Source organism: Oncorhynchus keta, chromosome 5 (genome assembly GCF_023373465.1).
Source record: "Oncorhynchus keta strain PuntledgeMale-10-30-2019 chromosome 5, Oket_V2, whole genome shotgun sequence".
NCBI lineage: Eukaryota > Metazoa > Chordata > Actinopteri > Salmoniformes > Salmonidae > Oncorhynchus > Oncorhynchus keta.
Genome location: NC_068425.1, coordinates 23,889,092 through 23,911,042, shown reverse-complemented (window position 1 = coordinate 23,911,042; position 21,951 = coordinate 23,889,092). Strand labels below are relative to the sequence as shown.

The 21,951-nt window shown below is 37.1% G+C and overlaps 1 protein-coding gene across 1 annotated transcript in view; it reads left to right on the top strand.

The window, feature by feature from the left end:
• LOC127930072 (SH3 and multiple ankyrin repeat domains protein 1-like) overlaps positions 1-21,951 on the top strand; it is a 117,999-nt gene that overhangs the window by 83,607 nt on the left and 12,441 nt on the right. Inside the window, exons 12-15 of the mRNA XM_052519171.1 lie at positions 692-843; positions 1,249-1,403; positions 1,892-2,005; positions 2,479-2,554. Of these exons, the coding sequence (XP_052375131.1) occupies positions 692-843; positions 1,249-1,403; positions 1,892-2,005; positions 2,479-2,554 (497 nt within the window). The remainder of the gene's footprint in view (positions 1-691; positions 844-1,248; positions 1,404-1,891; positions 2,006-2,478; positions 2,555-21,951) is intronic.

Here is a 21,951-nt window from a genome sequence, read left to right as displayed (position 1 = left end):
TACATCACCAATATACTGTAGTACATCACCAATATACTGTAGTACATCACCTATATACTGTAGTACATCACCAATATACTGTAGTACATCACCTATATACTGTAGTGCATCACCAATATACTGTAGTACATCACCTATATACTGTAGTACATCACCAATATACTGTAGTACATCACCTATATATGTAGTACATCACCAATATACTGTAGTACATCACCTATATACTGTAGTGCATCACCAATATACTGTAGTACATCACTTATATACTGTAGTACATCACCAATATACTGTAGTACATCACCTATATACTGTAGTGCATCACCAATATACTGTAGTACATCACTTATATACTGTAGTACATCACCAATATACTGTAGTACATCACCGATATACTGTAGTACAGCACCAATATACTGTAGTACATCACCTGTATACTGTAGTACATCACCTATATACTGTAGTACATCACCAATGTACTGTAGTACATCACCAATGTACTGTAGTACATCACCAATATACTGTAGTACATCACCAATATACTGTAGTACATCACCAATGTACTGTAGTACAGACCACTGAACCGGTGTCGCCCTTTCATCTCTCTCTCTCTCTCTCTCTCTCTCTCTCTCTCTCTCTCTCTCTCTCTCTCTCTCTCTCTCTCTCTCTCTCTCTCTCTCTCTCTCTCTCTCAGGGCTATAAGCATTCAGGTACCATGCGTAGCTCCAGTAGTCCCCGTGGGGCGCGGACTCGCTCCCCGTCCCGAGGGAGAGCAGGGGATAAGGAGGACAGGAGTCGGCAGAGTCGGAGGCAGGGAGGAGGGGGAGGAGAAGGAGGCGTAGGAGGGTAAGATTGACTATGGTTCTGATAGAACCGAATGATGCGTAGTTCCATTATAGCGTGCTCTCTCTCCATCTACAGCAGTGTCAGTTGTCCCTCTCTGCTGTGACTCTAGCATGGCACCCAATCCAAACTTGAAATCTGTATTAATAATTTGCTCACAAATCTCCCGTCAATAGATGGTTTTCACAAAAGTCCAAATTAACCATGCAGACCTCAAGTTAGGATTGGGTCTACTTTGCATGAGGGTTGTGTATAGTATAAGCCTTGTCCGAGCCAGAACGGCCCATTGGGTAGGAGCCTGTCTCCTGGTTCTGTAGCGTGAAGGCAGACACTAACCACAAGGCCACTGAGTTGGTTGTGTACTGTGCTGCATGTGCTGTATGCTGAACGCTGCCCCCCTCTGGCCAGGACGGGGTCTGTCAGCAGCAATACGGTTACAGCAGCAGGGGGCCAGCGGAGGCGTCTCTACAGCGCCGTCCCAGGACGTGTGTTTGTGGCCACGCGTTCCCACTCTGCCCAGGGAGACAGAGAGATTAGCATCAGCAAGGGAGACAAAGTCAAAGGTGTGTGTGTTTAGTGTGTCTGTGTCAGAGAATGGCTGTGTGACTGTCTGGCTGGGTGTTTTTTCAAAGTGTTTGCTAGCCTGGGTGCCAGCCTGATACATTTGCCCAGGAGATGACATGTTCATGCTGGTACCCAGGCTAGGTCTCTGTCTGCTGATGTGAGTGGTGTATGTATGAGTCTGTCTAGTGGATGTTGTCTACCTGTCTTAATGAGAGTATAAGGTCCTTGTTTGTCCTTGTCTTCAATGTCTGCAGGTATGAATATGTGTGTGTCTGTGAGTGAGTCTAAGGTGTTTCCAGGTATGTATGTCTTGGTGAGTACGTAGAGAGGTTTGCATGCCTGTTTGTGTGTTTACATTCCTCTGTGTGTGTTCACATGTTGTGGCTCTTTCCTTGTTGTTGTTTGTGCCTATATGTTGTTTTGTGTATACTGACTGTGTGAGGTAATGGCTCTGACGTGCGACGCTCTTTCCTGTCCCCTCATGCAGTGCTGAGTGTGGGCGAGGGAGGGTTCTGGGAGGGCACGGTTAAGGGACGGACCGGCTGGTTCCCCTCAGACTGTGTAGAGGAAGTGGCAGTCCGTAGCCAGGACAACCGCTCAGGTGAGGCCCTGACCACACACGTGCAGACACATGCAGCGTGCCTCTCTCTCTCCCCTCTCAGTGGTCAGAAAAACACACACACACACTTACACACACACGGCAGCGCTGGCTGCTACACACAGACACACAGGCATAAAAAACAACACATTTAGCAGGAGGTCTACAGTTAGGTAGTAACACTGGGGAAGTAACACTCTAGACTCTCAGAATGATTAGAGCAGCAGAAGCAAGGTGTGGGGTGACAGGGAAGGAAGGTCCTACACTAGTCGTAGTAGTGGTGTCTGTCCAACACTAAGGCCTAAAGCAGTGGTAAACACAGCTGGTTTGACTGTATCTAGAGACTCAATAGAGAGACGTTTACTTTCGAGGTTCAGGCTGTAGTCTAACAGCAGCGTGTGACTGTAGTGACACTGTTGGTCAGTGTGGCAGGCAGGCAGCCATCATGCTGATAACACTGTGGTCGTGTGTTTTAGAGAGCCGCAGTGAGAAAGCCAAGAGACTGTTCCGCCATTACACCGTGGGCTCCTACGACAGCTTCGACGCTCCCAGGTAAGGATGGGGAGACTTTCTCTTTCTCTACAGCGTCATACTCAGAGGTCTACCTGGAAGTCAGTGAGTTGAGTGATCTTGCCCTGGATATGCTTGGGGTATGTTGGAGTGAGTTGGGTAGCTGTAAGATGGGCTTTGTTAGAGTGATCTACAGTACTGTGTCAACGTGTGTTTGGGACTATGGGTAATATACTGTATATTAACCTACTGTATATTAACCTGTGTGGAAGTGATCCACTAGAGACTATGATTGGGTGATCTACTGTGCCATGGATTGTGATTGGGTGATCTACTGTGCCATGGATTGTGATTGGGTGATCTACTGTGCCATGGATTGTGATTGGGTGATCTACTGTGCGATGGATTTTGATTGGGTGATCTACTGTGCGATGGATTGTGATTGGGTGATCTACTGTGCGAAGGATTATGATTGGGTGATCTACTGTGCGATGGATTGTAATTGGGTGATTTACTGTGTGATGGATTGTGATTGGGTGATCTACTGTGCAATGGATTGTGATTGGGTGATCTACTGATATCTGAAGTTACGTACAGTACTGGTCTGCTATCTGAAGTTACATACAGTACTGGTCTGATATCTGAAGTTACATACAGTACTGGTCTGATATCTGAAGTTACATACAGTACTGGTCAGATATCTGAAGTTACATACAGTACTGGTCTGATATCTGAAGTTACATACAGTACTGGTCTGATATCTGATGTTACATACAGTACTGGTCTGATATCTGAAGTTACATACAGTACTGGTCTGATATCTGATGTTACATACAGTACTGGTCTGATATCTGATGTTACATACAGTACTGGTCTGATATCTGAAGTTACATACAGTACTGGTCTGATATCTGATGTTACATACAGTACTGGTCTGATATCTGAAGTTACATACAGTACTGGTCTGATATCTGTTACATACAGTACTGGTCTGATATCTGATGTTACATACAGTACTGGTCTGATATCTGACTGTTACATACAGTACTGGTCTGATATCTGAGTACTGGTTATCATACAGTACTGGTCTGATATATCTGACTGGTTATCAGTTACAGTACTGGTCTGATATCTGAAGTTACATACAGTACTGGTCTGATATCTGAAGTTACGTACAGTACTGGTCTGATATCTGAAGTTACGTACAGTACTGGTCTGATATCTGAAGTTACATACAGTACTGGTCTGATATCTGAAGTTACAGTACAGTACTGGATATCTGAAGTTACATAGTACTGGTCTGATATCTGAAGTTACATACAGTACTGGTCTGATATCTGAAGTTACATACAGTACTGGTCTGATATCTGAAGTTACATACAGTACTGGTCTGATATCTGAAGTTACATACAGTACTGGTCTGATATCTGAAGTTACATACAGTACTGGTCTGATATCTGAAGTTACATACAGTACTGGTCTGATATCTGAAGTTACATACAGTACTGGTCTGATATCTGAAGTTACATACAGTACTGGTCTGATATCTGAAGTTACATACAGTACTGGTCTGATATCTGAAGTTACATACAGTACTGGTCTGATATCTGAAGTTACATACAGTACTGGTCTGATATCTGAAGTTACATACAGTACTGGTCTGATATCTGAAGTTACATACAGTACTGGTCTGATATCTGAAGTTACATACAGTACTGGTCTGATATCTGAAGTTACATACAGTACTGGTCTGATATCTGAAGTTACATACAGTACTGGTCTGATATCTGAAGTTACATACAGTACTGGTCTGATATACAGTACTGGTCTGATATCTGAAGTTACATACAGTACTGGTCTGATATCTGAAGTTACATACAGTACTGGTCTGATATCTGAAGTTACATACAGTACTGGTCTGATATCTGAAGTTACATACAGTACTGGTCTGATATCTGAAGTTACATACAGTACTGGTCTGATATCTGAAGTTACATACAGTACTGGTCTGATATCTGAAGTTACATACAGTACTGGTCTGATATCTGAAGTTACATACAGTACTGGTCTGATATCTGAAGTTACATACAGTACTGGTCTGATATCTGAAGTTACATACAGTACTGGTCTGATATCTGAAGTTACATACAGTACTGGTCTGATATCTGAAGTTACATACAGTACTGGTCTGATATCTGAAGTTACATACAGTACTGGTCTGATATCTGAAGTTACATACAGTACTGGTCTGATATCTGAAGTTACATACAGTACTGGTCTGATATCTGAAGTTACATACAGTACTGGTCTGATATCTGAAGTTACATACAGTACTGGTCTGATATCTGAAGTTACATACAGTACTGGTCTGATATCTGAAGTTACATACAGTACTGGTCTGATATCTGAACTGGTCTGATATCTTACATACAGTACTGGTCTGATATCTGAAGTTACATACAGTACTGGTCTGATATCTGAAGTTACATACAGTACTGGTCTGATATCTGAAGTACAGTACATACAGTACTGGTCTGATATCTGAAGTTACATACAGTACTGGTCTGATATCTGAAGTTACATACAGTACTGGTCTGATATCTGAAGTTACATACAGTACTGGTCTGATATCTGAAGTTACATACAGTACTGGTCTGATATCTGAAGTTACATACAGTACTGGTCTGATATCTGTTACATACAGTACTGGTCTGATATCTGAAGTTACATACAGTACTGGTCTGATATCTGAAGTTACATACAGTACTGGTCTGATATCTGATACAGTACTGGTCTGATAAGTTACATACAGTACTGGTCTGATATCTGAAGTTACATACAGTACTGGTCTGATATCTGAAGTTACATACAGTACTGGTCTGATATCTGAAGTTACATACAGTACTGGTCTGATATCTGAAGTTACATACAGTACTGGTCTGATATCTGTTACATACAGTAGTTACATACAGTACTGGTCTGATATCTGAAGTTACATACAGTACTGGTCTGATATCTGAAGTTACATACAGTACTGGTCTGATATCTGAAGTTACATACAGTACTGGTCTGATATCTGAAGTTACATACAGTACTGGTCTGATATCTGAAGTTACATACAGTACTGGTCTGATATCTGAAGTTACATACAGTACTGGTCTGATATCTGAAGTTACATACAGTACTGGTCTGATATATCTGAAGATATTACATACAGTACTGGTCTGATATCTGAAGTTACATACAGTACTGGTCTGATATCTGAAGTTACATACAGTACTGGTCTGATATCTGAAGTTACATACAGTACTGGTCTGATATCTGAAGTTACATACAGTACTGGTCTGATATCTGAAGTACATACAGTACTGATAGTTACATGGTACTGGTCTGATATCTGAAGTTACATACAGTACTGGTCTGATATCTGAAGTTACATACAGTACTGGTCTGATATCTGAAGTTACATACAGTACTGGTCTGATATCTGAAGTTACATACAGTACTGGTCTGATATCTGAAGTTACATACAGTACTGGTCTGATATCTGAAGTTACATACAGTACTGGTCTGATATCTGAAGTTACATACAGTACTGGTCTGATATCTGAAGTTACATACAGTACTGGTCTGATATCTGAAGTTACATACAGTACTGGTCTGATATCTGAAGTTACATACAGTACTGGTCTGATATCTGAAGTTACATACAGTACTGGTCTGATATCTGAAGTTACATACAGTACTGGTCTGATATCTGAAGTTACATACAGTACTGGTCAGATATCTGAAGTTACATACAGTACTGGTCTGATATCTGAACTTCTGTAGACTGTCATCGACGTGGCCTCTACTGATGTGCTTGTTGATTATGTTGTCGTTGTTGTTGACTTCCAGATCGCTCCGTTGACACTTTGGAGTGTAACTCCTCTCATTAACACCTAGTGATGTAATGTCCTTCTCTTTATTAATGTCATGTTTTTGCGTGGCGGCTCAGAGAGGCTCTGTTATGAGGCAAACCTATTTAACGGTCCTGGACTTGGACTGTATGAAGAGAGAATTATTTATAAAAAAATAAACACATTATAAATCACATGTATTATTTACATATAATCTTACTCCCTGCCCGCTCGCTATCACAGACAACACAAACACACACAAAAGCATTTATTATTTTGCATAATTTCATTTAGACTTACGTGCTCTACCAAGCGACTGACACCTACATGGAAACTCACACAAACGTTTCTACACCCACATCAGGGATATTTAAACAAATGTACCCGATACGATATAAAACTCCAGGTTGTTTAGTCAGTCTGTGACACTGCTAACTCACTGCTAACTCATTGCTAACTCACTGCTAAGTCTGTTTTTATCAGAGCACTGGTGTGGACCCATCTCACTCTGCTTTCTTCCACTCCTCTATATTTGGCTTTGTCACCCCTTCCACCTCTCTCTCTCTATCGCTCCCTTTATTTTTATTCATCACCGTTTTACTCACCCCCTGTTCTTTTTAATTTTCTCTCCATCACCCTCCCTCCCCTGTGGTGTTTCCATCTGGAGAACAGACAGTGAAGGGCACTCTGGAGGGAGAGAGAGATGAACAGAGCAAGAAAGGAGGTGAAGAGGAGAGATTCTACAGTATGTAGAAGTAGACGAAGAAGAGAAAAGGGAGAGAGAATGCAGGAGAAGAAATAGATGAGAATGAACAACCCCCCTTTCTCTCCCACTTTTACCTCATCACCTTTCAATCCGCTTTTAGATGGAAGATGTTTTTATATTGACAGTAAGAGATCTTGTACACCTTCTGATCTGTCTAATGAAGCAGGCTTTTACTGCTCTGACTAGCTGTGACAGTTTAACAAGGCTCGGTCGAGACGGCAGTCAGCTAAATGAATGGCTTAAATTGATATTGTGGCGATTACATTAACAAGGATTAGAGGAAGAGGAGAGATGATCAGGGAGAGATGTTCTCCCTCTATACATTTTCACCCCTAGTGTCCATCTTTATCAATCCATTCCTCCTTTCTCCCTATTTGTCCTTATCCTCCCTTCTTTACTCCTTCCTTCCTTCCTTCCTTCCTTCCTTCCTTCCTTCCTTCCTTCCTTCCTTCCTTCCTTCCTTCCTTCCTTCCTTCCTTCCTTCCTTCCTTCCTTCCTTCCTTCCTTCCTTCCTTCCTTCCTTCCTTCCTACCTTCCTTCCTTCCTTCCTTCCTTCCTTCCTTCCTTCCTTCCTTCCTTCCTTCCTTCCTTCCTTCCTTCCTTCCTTCCTTCCTTCCTTCCTTCCTTCCTTCCTTGTTCTCTTCTTTCATCTAAATAAGCCTCCCTCCTCCATGCCCCCTCTCTCCCTGTGTCTCAGAGCCCATAGCAGTGAACTCCCCTAGTAACACACATGACAACTGTTCTGGGGCAGCGGTCTGTGAAATAGGGACAAGGAAGCACACACACATTCTAGAGAAGAGTGGATTATTGCCCTCCATCACAAGAGGTGCTTTCAAATCACATTCTGGTGCACATTGTACATGTTTACATTATAGGTGAACACTCATACACACATGACCACACACACATGTGTCACACACACTAACATGACCAAACACCTGCCAACATTCATTCTCTTGCCCCTCCCCCTTGTACTCTTTCTCCCTCTCTCCCTCTCTCTCTTTCTCTCACTCTCTCCCTCATTCTCTCACTCTCTCTTTCTCTCTCCCTCTGTCTCGCTCCCTCCCTCCCTCCCTCCCTCCCTCCCTCCCTCCCTCCCTCCCTCCCTCCCTCCCTCCCTCCCTCCCTCCCTCCCTCCCTCCCTCCCTCCCTCCCTCCCTCCCTCCCTCCCTCCCTCACACACACGCGCGGGGCCATACACTAAATTCACAGCAGTATAGCTTAACATGCAGAGAGAGAAACAAAAAGAGAGGGAGGGAAGGAGAGAGAAGAGAAGAACAGCAATAGGCAGTGAAGGCAGAAAGGCACCAGAGAGAGGTAGGGGGAAAGAGAGGGGGAGATTGAGCGAGAGACAGGGAGGCAGAGAGGGAGGGAGGGAGGGAAAGGCGACAGAAGACAACATCGACATACATCGAACGAAGCACTGACAGAGATGATGTGAGTGCCCTTTTAAAGAGAATCTCTCTCGCTCTAATTCTCTCTCTTCCTTCTGCTGCTCATCCCCAGCTGAATCTCTCTTCTTCTTCCTGTCTGTCTTGATGCGTCTCCTTCTTCCCGTTTCCCTGCCTCGCTCTCCTCTTTTCATTCATGCACTCTGCTTTGTTTACAGACAATGTGAGAGAGGAAAGAAGAGGAGAGGGGAGGGGACTGTGTACATGTGTGTGTGTTGATTAAAGGCCATGGGGGAGGGGAGATGTTAAGAGTGATCTAAGGGCATGTAGGGTCACTGAAGTAGAGAGGACGGAAGAGGGGTAGGACAAAACGAGTGCAGAGATGACAGAAATGGGGAAATGGTAGAGACGTGAGATGGGAGGAAGACATAGGTTCACATGTTATATGTTCACATGTTATTCACATGTTATATTTGGTTTATTAAAGGTGCAATATGCAGAAATCTCTCTGCCATTTCCAAATTTCAGTTCATTTTGACAAAACAAGCAATGCATAGTGTAGAGAATCATTGTACAATCTAAACCGCTGTGAAATACATGTTCAATAACCCAAAATGTTGTATTTTCAGCTGGTCGAAGCTGGTGTACAAAACTGAAAGTAAAAGACGCAAAAAACAAAACTTAAGAACGGGAAGCATAGAAATAGCTCACATAGAACACATCTACTGGTTCTTAGACGTGCTTTCAAAGAAGTCACATTTATATGTGAATGTGATAATAGATGAATCATCGATCATAATGATCATAAATAGCCTGTATACATATAGTTGAGTTGTGAAAAACATTGTGATTGTGATGACAGCATGCAAGCCTCAGCAGTTCAGAGCAACAGTCAGTGCGTTATACAGTATCTCCCTATCTGGAGTGAGTTACGGCAAGGGAGAGGAGTCAAACAGAACATGGCCTTAACTCATCCAAAATGCATCCGTTCTTGTGAATGGAGAATCATAACTAAGGAGGAAAACAGTGATTGACAGACTCGGTGAATACCACTGATAGAGATATATACAGAGATAGAAGAAAGGAGAAAGGAATGTGTTTGAGTGTGTGTATGTGTGTGCGTGTCTGTGCGTCTCTTTTCTCTTTATATTCTGTTGGTGTATGAAATAGTCACATACTCAGCAAACAAACCCGATCACCCCTTGGCCCGCTCTTTCTCCCCTCTCTCAAAATTACCTCATATCTCTCTCCCTTTTTATGCTAAACCATCTCCCCCTCCCTCACTCACTCACACACTCCCTCCTTCTCCCTCTCTTGTTCCTCTCTCTCTCTCTCTCTCTCTCTCTCTCTCTCTCTCTCTCTCTCTCTCTCTCTCTCTCTCTCTCTCTCTCTCTCTGTGTCGCAGTCACAGTGAACCATCTCCATCTCTCTCCTGCTCCCTCGTTCTCTGTCTGTCTTAAGTATGAAGGGGCTGGGAGAGCTAGGCCCTCACTCTCTCTCTCTCCATCGCTCTCTCCTCCTCTCCTCCCCTCCCTCGGCTCGTACTCACTGCTCTCTCGCTGGAAGACGAGAAGGAGGAGGAGGAGGGGGGGGGAAATGGCGATGGGGGGATGCGGCGAGGAGGATCTCTCCCTCTCTTCTTCCTGGCCGTCGCTAGGCCCCATGAATAGGAGTGTCTGGTTCATTTACAGGTACTGGCTGTTTTTGATTTCTCACTGGTCGCAGGGCTGGAGGATAGAGGGATGGTGAGGGGGAGGGAGGGAGGGAGAGGAGCATGCATGTGGACATGGATGGTAGACTGGAGTGATTAGGAAGACTAATCGATAGATAGATGGGATGTGTTGCAATGCATGAGCCTGTACGTGTGTCCGTGTGTGTGCCTGTGTGTGTGTGTGTGTGTGTGTGTGTGTGTGTGTGTGTGTGTGTGTGTGTGTGTGTGTGTGTGTGTGTGTGTGTGTGTGTGTGTGTGTGTGTGTGTGTGTGTGTGTGTGTGTGTGTGTGTGTGTGTGTGTGTGTGTGTGTGTGTGTGTGTGTGTGTGTGTGTGTGTGTGTGTGTGCGTCTGTGTCTGTGTGTGTGTGTAGTGAGGAAGGTGAGACGCATGCACAGCCCGGTACATTAGCAGTAACGTTACAGCCTAGCTGTGTCTCCATGTACATTAATCACTCTCCTCTCCCTCTCCGTGTCTGTACGTCTGCCTTCAGTAGCAACACAGTACCGACACAACTGTCTGATAATTGCTGCTTCTCTCATCTGCAGAATGCGTGTGTGTGTCGTGTTTGTGGGTCTCTGTGTGTGACGGTCTGTGAGCTGTTGTTGATTGAGAACAAGGTATAGGAGGCAGATCTATAACATGTATCCCCGCTAGTGGCTCTGCTTCTACTGTGTCTACATATGGTGTGTGTACGTGTGTGTGTGTTATCAATGTGTGCCCCTGTGCATGTGTACAAACAAAACTACCATTGTAGTGTTTTACTTGCTATATTGTATTTACTTTGCCACCATGGCCTTTTTTGCCTTTACCTCCCTTCTCACCTCATTTGCTCACATTGTATATAGACTTGTTTATACTGTATTATTGACTGTATGTTTGTTTTACTCCATGTGTAACTCTGTGTCGTTGTATCTGTCGAACTGCTTTGCTTTATCTTGGCCAGGTCGCAATTGTAAATGAGAACTTGTTCTCAACTTGCCTACCTGGTTAAATAAAGGTGAAATAAATCAAATAAAAAATAAAATTAGTGTATAAGAGAATGAGAAGTGGTTTGAGAGGTGCATGCTGTGCCATGGGTAGCAGTCCCCCTTGCTATGCTTCTAGATGATGTTACCAATACTTATAGCAGAGCTGGGACGATAAACCCCAAATGATCCACACCGACCATACCGATCACTTATCGCAGGCATTTTGCTGGTACCATTCACAACGATAAGTATCCTATACTAGAGAAATGTGAAGTTCTACACGTGCTTCTACACCTGCATTGCTGTTTGGGGTTCTAGGCTGGGTTTCTGTACAGCACTTAGTGACATCAGCTGATGTAAGAAGGGCTTTATAAATACATTTGATTGATTGATTGAAGTTTGAAATGAAATGTTTGCTAATTTGGGTGATTGTTAATGGGACAATCATCAAACTAGTAGTAGTAGTTTAAAGGATAATAGTTATGTGGTTTACATTAATGTTATAAACTGTGGTTCACATTAATGTTATAAACTGTGGTTCACATTAATGTTATAAACTGTGGTGCACATTAATTTATGTTATAAACTGTGGTGCACATTAATTAATGTTATAAACTGTGGTGCACATTCATTAATGTTATAAACTGTGGTGCACATTCATTAATGTTATAAACTGTGGTGCACATTAATGATATAAACTGTGGTGCACATTAATGTTATAACCTGTGGTGCACATTCATGTTATAAACTGTGGTACACATTCATGTTATAAACTGTGGTGCACATTACATTACATTACATTACATAAGTCATTTAGCAGACGCTCTTATCCAGAGCGACTTACATTCATGTTATACACTGTGGTGCACATTAATGTTATAAACTGTGGTTCACATTCATGTTATAAACTGTGGTGCACATGAATTAATGTTATAAACTGTGGTGCACATTCATTAATTGTATAAACTGTGGTGCACATGAATTAATGTTATAAACTGTGGTGGACATTAATTAATGTTATAAACTGTGGTGCACATTCATTAATTTTATAAACTGTGGTGCACATTAATTCATGTTATAAACTGTGGTGCACATTCATTAATGTTATAAACTGTGGTGCACATTCATTAATGTTATAAACTGTGGTGCACATTCATGTTATAAATTGTGGTGCACATTCATTAATTTTATAAACTGTGGTGCACATTCATTAATGTTATAAACTGTGGTGCACATTAATTAATGTTATAAACTGTGGTGGAAATTAATTAATGTTATACACTGTGGTGCACATTCATTAATTTATAAACTGTGGTGCACATTCATTAATTTTATAAACTGTGGTGCACATTAATTAATGTTATAAACTGTGGTGCACATTAATTAATGTTATAAACTGTGGTGCACATTAATTAATTGTTTAAACTGTGGTGCACATTAATTAATGTTATAAACTGTGGTGGACATTAATTAATGTTATAAACTGTGGTGCACATTCATTAATTTTATAAACTGTGGTGCACATTAATTCATGTTATAAACTGTGGTGCACATTCATTAATGTTATAAACTGTGGTGCACATTCATGTTATAAACTGTGGTGCACATTCATTAATGTTATAAACTGTGGTGCACATTAATTAATGTTATAAACTGTGGTGCACATTCATTAATGTTATAAACTGTGGTGCACATTAATTAATGTTGTAAACTGTGGTGCACATTAATTAATGTTATAAACTGTGGTGCACATTCATTAATGTTATAAACTGTGGTGCACATTCATTAATGTTATAAACTGTGGTGCAAATTCATTAATTTTATAAACTGTGGTGCACATTAATTAATGTTATAAACTGTGGTGCACATTCATTAATTTTATAAACTGTGGTGCACATTAATTAATGTTATAAACTGTGGTGCACATTAATTAATGTTATAAACTGTGGTGCACATTCATTAATGTTATAAACTGTGGTGCACATTCATTAATGATATAAACTGTGTGCACATTAATGTTTTAACCTGTGGTGCACATTCATGTTATAAACTGTGGTACACATTCATGTTATAAACTGTGGTGCACATTAATTCATGTTATAAACTGTGGTGCACATTCATGTTATAAACTGTGGTACACATTCATGTTATAAACTGTGGTGCACATTAATTCATGTTATACACTGTGGTGCACATTAATGTTATAAACTGTGGTGCACATTAATTAATGTTATAAACTGTGGTGCACATTCATTAATTTTATAAACTGTGGTGCACATTAATTAATGTTATAAACTGTGGTGCACATTAATTAATGTTATAAACTGTGGTGCACATTCATTAATTGTATAAACTGTGGTGCACATTAATTAATGTTATAAACTGTGGTGGACATTAATTAATGTTATAAACTGTGGTGCACATTCATTAATTTTATAAACTGTGGTGCACATTAATTCATGTTATAAACTGTGGTGCACATTCATTAATGTTATAAACTGTGGTGCACATTCATGTTATAAACTGTGGTGCACATTCATTAATTTTATAAACTGTGGTGCACATTCATTATTGTTATAAACTGTGGTGCACATTAATTAATGTTATAAACTGTGGTGGAAATTAATTAATGTTATACACTGTGGTGCACATTCATTAATTTTATAAACTGTGGTGCACATTAATTCATGTTATAAACTGTGGTGCACATTCATTAATGTTATAAACTGTGGTGGACATGAATTAATGTTATAAACTGTGGTGCACATTCATTAATTTTATAAACTGTGGTGCACATGAATTCATGTTATAAATTGTGGTGCACATTCATTAATGTTATAAACTGTGGTGCACATTCATGTTATAAACTGTGGTGCACATTCATTAATGTTATAAACTGTGGTGCACATTAATTAATGTTATAAACTGTGGTGGAAATTAATTAATGTTATACACTGTGGTGCACATTCATTAATTTTATAAACTGTGGTGCACATGAATTAATGTTATAAACTGTGGTGCACATTAATTAATGTTATAAACTGTGGTGCACATTCATTAATTGTATAAACTGTGGTGCACATTAATTAATGTTATAAACTGTGGTGGACATTAATTAATGTTATAAACTGTGGTGCACATTCATTAATGTTATAAACTGTGGTGCACATTCATGTTATAAACTGTGGTGCACATTCATTAATTTTATAAACTGTGGTGCACATTCATTAATTTTATAAACTGTGGTGCACATTCATTAATGTTATAAACTGTGGTGGAAATTAATTAATGTTATACACTGTGGTGCACATTCATTAATTTTATAAACTGTGGTGCACATTCATTAATTTTATAAACTGTGGTGCACATTAATTAATGTTATAAACTGTGGTGCACATTAATTAATGTTATAAACTGTGGTGCACATTCATTAATTGTTTAAACTGTGGTGCACATTAATTAATGTTATAAACTGTGGTGGACATTAATTAATGTTATAAACTGTGGTGCACATTCATTAATTTTATAAACTGTGGTGCACATTAATTCATGTTATAAACTGTGGTGCACATTCATTAATGTTATAAACTGTGGTGCACATTAATTAATGTTATAAACTGTGGTGGAAATTAATTAATGTTATAAACTGTGGTGCACATTCATTAATGTTATAAACTGTGGTGCACATTCATTAATGTTATAAATGCACATTATAAACTGTGGTGCACATTAATTAATGTTATAAACTGTGGTGCACATTCATGTTATAAACTGTGGTACACATTCATGTTATAAACTGTGGTGCACATTCATTAATTACATTATAAACTATGGTGCACATGGTGCACATTAATGTTATAAACTGTGGTTCACATTCATGTTATAAACTGTGGTGCACATGAATTAATGTTATAAACTGTGGTGCACATTCATTAATTGTATAAACTGTGGTGCACATGAATTAATGTTATAAACTGTGGTGGACATTAATTAATGTTATAAACTGTGGTGCACATTCATTAATTTTATAAACTGTGGTGCACATTAATTCATGTTATAAACTGTGGTGCACATTCATTAATGTTATAAACTGTGGTGCACATTCATTAATGTTATAAACTGTGGTGCACATTCATGTTATAAATTGTGGTGCACATTCATTAATTTTATAAACTGTGGTGCACATTCATTAATGTTATAAACTGTGGTGCACATTAATTAATGTTATAAACTGTGGTGGAAATTAATTAATGTTATACACTGTGGTGCACATTCATTAATTTTATAAACTGTGGTGCACATTCATTAATTTTATAAACTGTGGTGCACATTAATTAATGTTATAAACTGTGGTGCACATTAATTAATGTTATAAACTGTGGTGCACATTCATTAATTGTTTAAACTGTGGTGCACATTAATTAATGTTATAAACTGTGGTGGACATTAATTAATGTTATAAACTGTGGTGCACATTCATTAATTTTATAAACTGTGGTGCACATTAATTCATGTTATAAACTGTGGTGCACATTCATTAATGTTATAAACTGTGGTGCACATTCATGTTATAAACTGTGGTGCACATTCATTAATGTTATAAACTGTGGTGCACATTAATTAATGTTATAAACTGTGGTGCACATTCATTAATGTTATAAACTGTGGTGCACATTAATTAATGTTTAAACTGTGGTGCACATTAATTAATGTTATAAACTGTGGTGCACATTCATTAATGTTATAAACTGTGGTGCACATTCATTAATGTTATAAACTGTGGTGCAAATTCATTAATTTTATAAACTGTGGTGCACATTAATTAATGTTATAAACTGTGGTGCACATTCATTAATTTTATAAACTGTGGTGCACATTAATTAATGTTATAAACTGTGGTGCACATTAATTAATGTTATAAACTGTGGTGCACATTCATTAATGTTATAAACTGTGGTGCACATTCATTAATGATATAAACTGTGGTGCACATTAATGTTTTAACCTGTGGTGCACATTCATGTTATAAACTGTGGTACACATTCATGTTATAAACTGTGGTGCACATTAATTCATGTTATAAACTGTGGTGCACATTCATGTTATAAACTGTGGTACACATTCATGTTATAAACTGTGGTGCACATTAATTCATGTTATACACTGTGGTGCACATTAATGTTATAAACTGTGGTGCACATTAATTAATGTTATAAACTGTGGTGCACATTCATTAATTTTATAAACTGTGGTGCACATTAATTAATGTTATAAACTGTGGTGCACATTAATTAATGTTATAAACTGTGGTGCACATTCATTCATGTTATAAACTGTGGTGCACATTAATTAATGTTATAAATTGGACATTAATTAATGTTATAAACTGTGGTGCACATTCATTAATTTTATAAACTGTGGTGCACATTAATTCATGTTATAAACTGTGGTGCACATTCATTAATGTTATAAACTGTGGTGCACATTCATGTTATAAACTGTGGTGCACATTCATTAATTTTATAAACTGTGGTGCACATTCATTATTGTTATAAACTGTGGTGCACATTAATTAATGTTATAAACTGTGGTGGAAATTAATTAATGTTATACACTGTGGTGCACATTCATTAATTTTATAAACTGTGGTGCACATTAATTCATGTTATAAACTGTGGTGCACATTCATTAATGTTATAAACTGTGGTGGACATGAATTAATGTTATAAACTGTGGTGCACATTCATTAATTTTATAAACTGTGGTGCACATGAATTCATGTTATAAATTGTGGTGCACATTCATTAATGTTATAAACTGTGGTGCACATTCATGTTATAAACTGGTGCACATTCATTAATGTTATAAACTGTGGTGCACATTAATTAATGTTATAAACTGTGGTGGAAATTAATTAATGTTATAACTGTGGTGCACATTCATTAATTTTATAAACTGTGGTGCACATGAATTAATGTTATAAACTGTGGTGCACATTAATTAATGTTATAAACTGTGGTGCACATTCATTAATTGTATAAACTGTGGTGCACATTAATTAATGTTATAAACTGTGGTGCACATTCATTAATGTTATAAACTGTGGTGCACATTCATGTTATAAACTGTGGTGCACATTCATTAATTTTATAAACTGTGGTGCACATTCATTAATGTTATAAACTGTGGTGCACATTAATTAATGTTATAAACTGTGGTGGAAATTAATTAATGTTATACACTGTGGTGCACATTCATTAATTTTATAAACTGTGGTGCACATTCATTAATTTTATAAACTGTGGTGCACATTAATTAATGTTATAAACTGTGGTGCACATTAATTAATGTTATAAACTGTGTGCACATTCATTAATTGTTTAAACTGTGGTGCACATTAATTAATGTTATAAACTGTGGTGGACATTAATTAATGTTATAAACTGTGGTGCACATTCATTAATTTTATAAACTGTGGTGCACATTAATTCATGTTATAAACTGTGGTGCACATTCATTAATGTTATAAACTGTGGTGCACATTCATGTTATAAACTGTGGTGCACATTCATTAATGTTATAAACTGTGGTGCACATTAATTAATGTTATAAACTGTGGTGCACATTCATTAATGTTATAAACTGTGGTGCACATTAATTATGTTGTAAACTGTGGTGCACATTAATTAATGTTATAAACTGTGGTGCACATTCATTAATGTTATAAACTGTGGTGCACATTCATTAATGTTATAAACTGTGGTGCAAATTCATTAATTTTATAAACTGTGGTGCACATTAATTAATGTTATAAACTGTGGTGCACATTCATTAATTTTATAAACTGTGGTGCACATTAATTAATGTTATAAACTGTGGTGCACATTAATTAATGTTATAAACTGTGGTGCACATTCATTAATGTTATAAACTGTGGTGCACATTCATTAATTTATAAACTGTGGTGCACATTAATGTTATAACCTGTGGTGCACATTCATGTTATAAACTGTGGTGCACACATTCATGTTATAAACTGTGGTGCACATTAATTAATGTTATAAACTGTGGTGCACATTCATGTTATAAATTAATGTTATAAACTGTGGTGCACATTAATTCATGTTATAATGGTTTAAATAAACTGTGGTGCACATTCATTAATTTTATAAACTGTGGTGCACATTAATTAATGTTATAAACTGTGGTGCACATTAATTAATGTTATAAACTGTGGTGCACATTCATTAATGTTATAAACTGTGGTGCACATTCATTAATTGTTTAAACTGTGGTGCACATTAATTAATGTTATAAACTGTGGTGCACATTAATTAATGTTATAAACTGTGGTGCACATTCATTAATTTGTTATAAACTGTGGTGCACATTAATTCATGTTATAAACTGTGGTGCACATTAATGTTATAAACTGTGGTGCACATTAATTAATGTTATAAACTGTGGTGCACATTCATTAATGTTATAAACTGTGGTGCACATTAATTAATGTTATAAACTGTGGTGCACATTAATTAATGTTATAAACTGTGGTGCACATTCATTAATGTTATAAACTGTGGTGCACATTAATTAATGTTATAAACTGTGGTGCACATTAATTAATGTTATAAACTGTGGTGCACATTCATTAATGTTATAAACTGTGGTGCACATTAATTCATGTTATAAACTGTGGTGCACATTCATTAATGTTATAAACTGTGGTGCACATTAATTAATGTTATAAACTGTGGTGCACATTAATTAATGTTATAAACTGTGGTGCACATTAATTAATGTTATAAACTGTGGTGCACATTAATTAATGTTGTAAACTGTGGTGCACATTAATTAATTTTATAAACTGTGGTGCACATTAATTCATGTTATAAACTGTGGTGCACATTCATTAATGTTATAAACTGTGGTGGACATGAATTAATGTTATAAACTGTGGTGCACATTCATTAATTTTATAAACTGTGGTGCACATGAATTCATGTTATAAATTGTGGTGCACATTCATTAATGTTATAAACTGTGGTGCACATTCATGTTATAAACTGTGGTGCACATTCATTAATGTTATAAACTGTGGTGCACATTAATTAATGTTATAAACTGTGGTGGAAATTAATTAATGTTATACACTGTGGTGCACATTCATTAATTTTATAAACTGTGGTGCACATGAATTAATGTTATAAACTGTGGTGCACATTAATTAATGTTATAAACTGTGGTGCACATTCATTAATTGTATAAACTGTGGTGCACATTAATTAATGTTATAAACTGTGGTGCACATTCATTAATGTTATAAACTGTGGTGCACATTCATGTTATAAACTGTGGTGCACATTCATTAATTTTATAAACTGTGGTGCACATTCATTAATGTTATAAACTGTGGTGCACATTAATTAATGTTATAAACTGTGGTGGAAATTAATTAATGTTATACACTGTGGTGCACATTCATTAATTTTATAAACTGTGGTGCACATTCATTAATTTTATAAACTGTGGTGCACATTAATTAATGTTATAAACTGTGGTGCACATTAATTAATGTTATAAACTGTGGTGCACATTCATTAATTGTTTAAACTGTGGTGCACATTAATTAATGTTATAAACTGTGGTGGACATTAATTAATGTTATAAACTGTGGTGCACATTCATTAATTTTATAAACTGTGGTGCACATTAATTCATGTTATAAACTGTGGTGCACATTCATTAATGTTATAAACTGTGGTGCACATTCATGTTATAAACTGTGGTGCACATTCATTAATGTTATAAACTGTGGTGCACATTAATTAATGTTATAAACTGTGGTGCACATTCATTAATGTTATAAACTGTGGTGCACATTAATTAATGTTGTAAACTGTGGTGCACATTAATTAATGTTATAAACTGTGGTGCACATTCATTAATGTTATAAACTGTGGTGCACATTCATTAATGTTATAAACTGTGGTGCAAATTCATTAATTTTATAAACTGTGGTGCACATTAATTAATGTTATAAACTGTGGTGCACATTCATTAATTTTATAAACTGTGGTGCACATTAATTAATGTTATAAACTGTGGTGCACATTAATTAATGTTATAAACTGTGGTGCACATTCATTAATGTTATAAACTGTGGTGCACATTCATTAATGATATAAACTGTGGTGCACATTAATGTTATAACCTGTGGTGCACATTCATGTTATAAACTGTGGTACACATTCATGTTATAAACTGTGGTGCACATTAATTCATGTTATAAACTGTGGTGCACATTCATGTTATAAACTGTGGTACACATTCATGTTATAAACTGTGGTGCACATTAATTCATGTTATACACTGTGGTGCACATTAATGTTATAAACTGTGGTGCACATTAATTAATGTTATAAACTGTGGTGCACATTCATTAATTTTATAAACTGTGGTGCACATTAATTAATGTTATAAACTGTGGTGCACATTAATTAATGTTATAAACTGTGGTGCACATTCATTAATTGTATAAACTGTGGTGCACATTAATTAATGTTATAAACTGTGGTGGACATTAATTAATGTTATAAACTGTGGTGCACATTCATTAATTTTATAAACTGTGGTGCACATTAATTCATGTTATAAACTGTGGTGCACATTCATTAATGTTATAAACTGTGGTGCACATTCATGTTATAAACTGTGGTGCACATTCATTAATTTTATAAACTGTGGTGCACATTCATTATTGTTATAAACTGTGGTGCACATTAATTAATGTTATAAACTGTGGTGGAAATTAATTAATGTTATACACTGTGGTGCACATTCATTAATTTTATAAACTGTGGTGCACATTAATTCATGTTATAAACTGTGGTGCACATTCATTAATGTTATAAACTGTGGTGGACATGAATTAATGTTATAAACTGTGGTGCACATTCATTAATTTTATAAACTGTGGTGCACATGAATTCATGTTATAAATTGTGGTGCACATTCATTAATGTTATAAACTGTGGTGCACATTCATGTTATAAACTGTGGTGCACATTCATTAATGTTATAAACTGTGGTGCACATAATTAAATTAATTAATTATAAACTGTGGTGGACATTCATTAATTTTATACACTGTGGTGCACATTCATTAATGTTATAACTGTGGTGCACATGAATTAATGTTATAAACTGTGGTGCACATTAATTAATGTTATAAACTGTGGTGCACATTCATTAATTGTATAAACTGTGGTGCACATTAATTAATGTTATAAACTGTGGTGGACATTAATTAATGTTATAAACTGTGGTGCACATTCATTAATGTTATAAACTGTGGTGCACATTCATGTTATAAACTGTGGTGCACATTCATTAATTTTATAAACTGTGGTGCACATTAATTAATGTTATAAACTGTGGTGCACATTAATTAATGTTATAAACTGTGGTGCACATTCATTAATGTTATAAACTGTGGTGCACATTAATTAATGTTATAAACTGTGGTGCACATTCATTAATGTTATAAACTGTGGTGCACATTAATTAATGTTATAAACTGTGGTGCACATTCATTAATGTTATAAACTGTGGTGCACATTCATTAATGTTATAAACTGTGGTGCACATTCATTAATGTTATAAACTGTGGTGCACATTAATGTTATAAACTGTGGTGCACA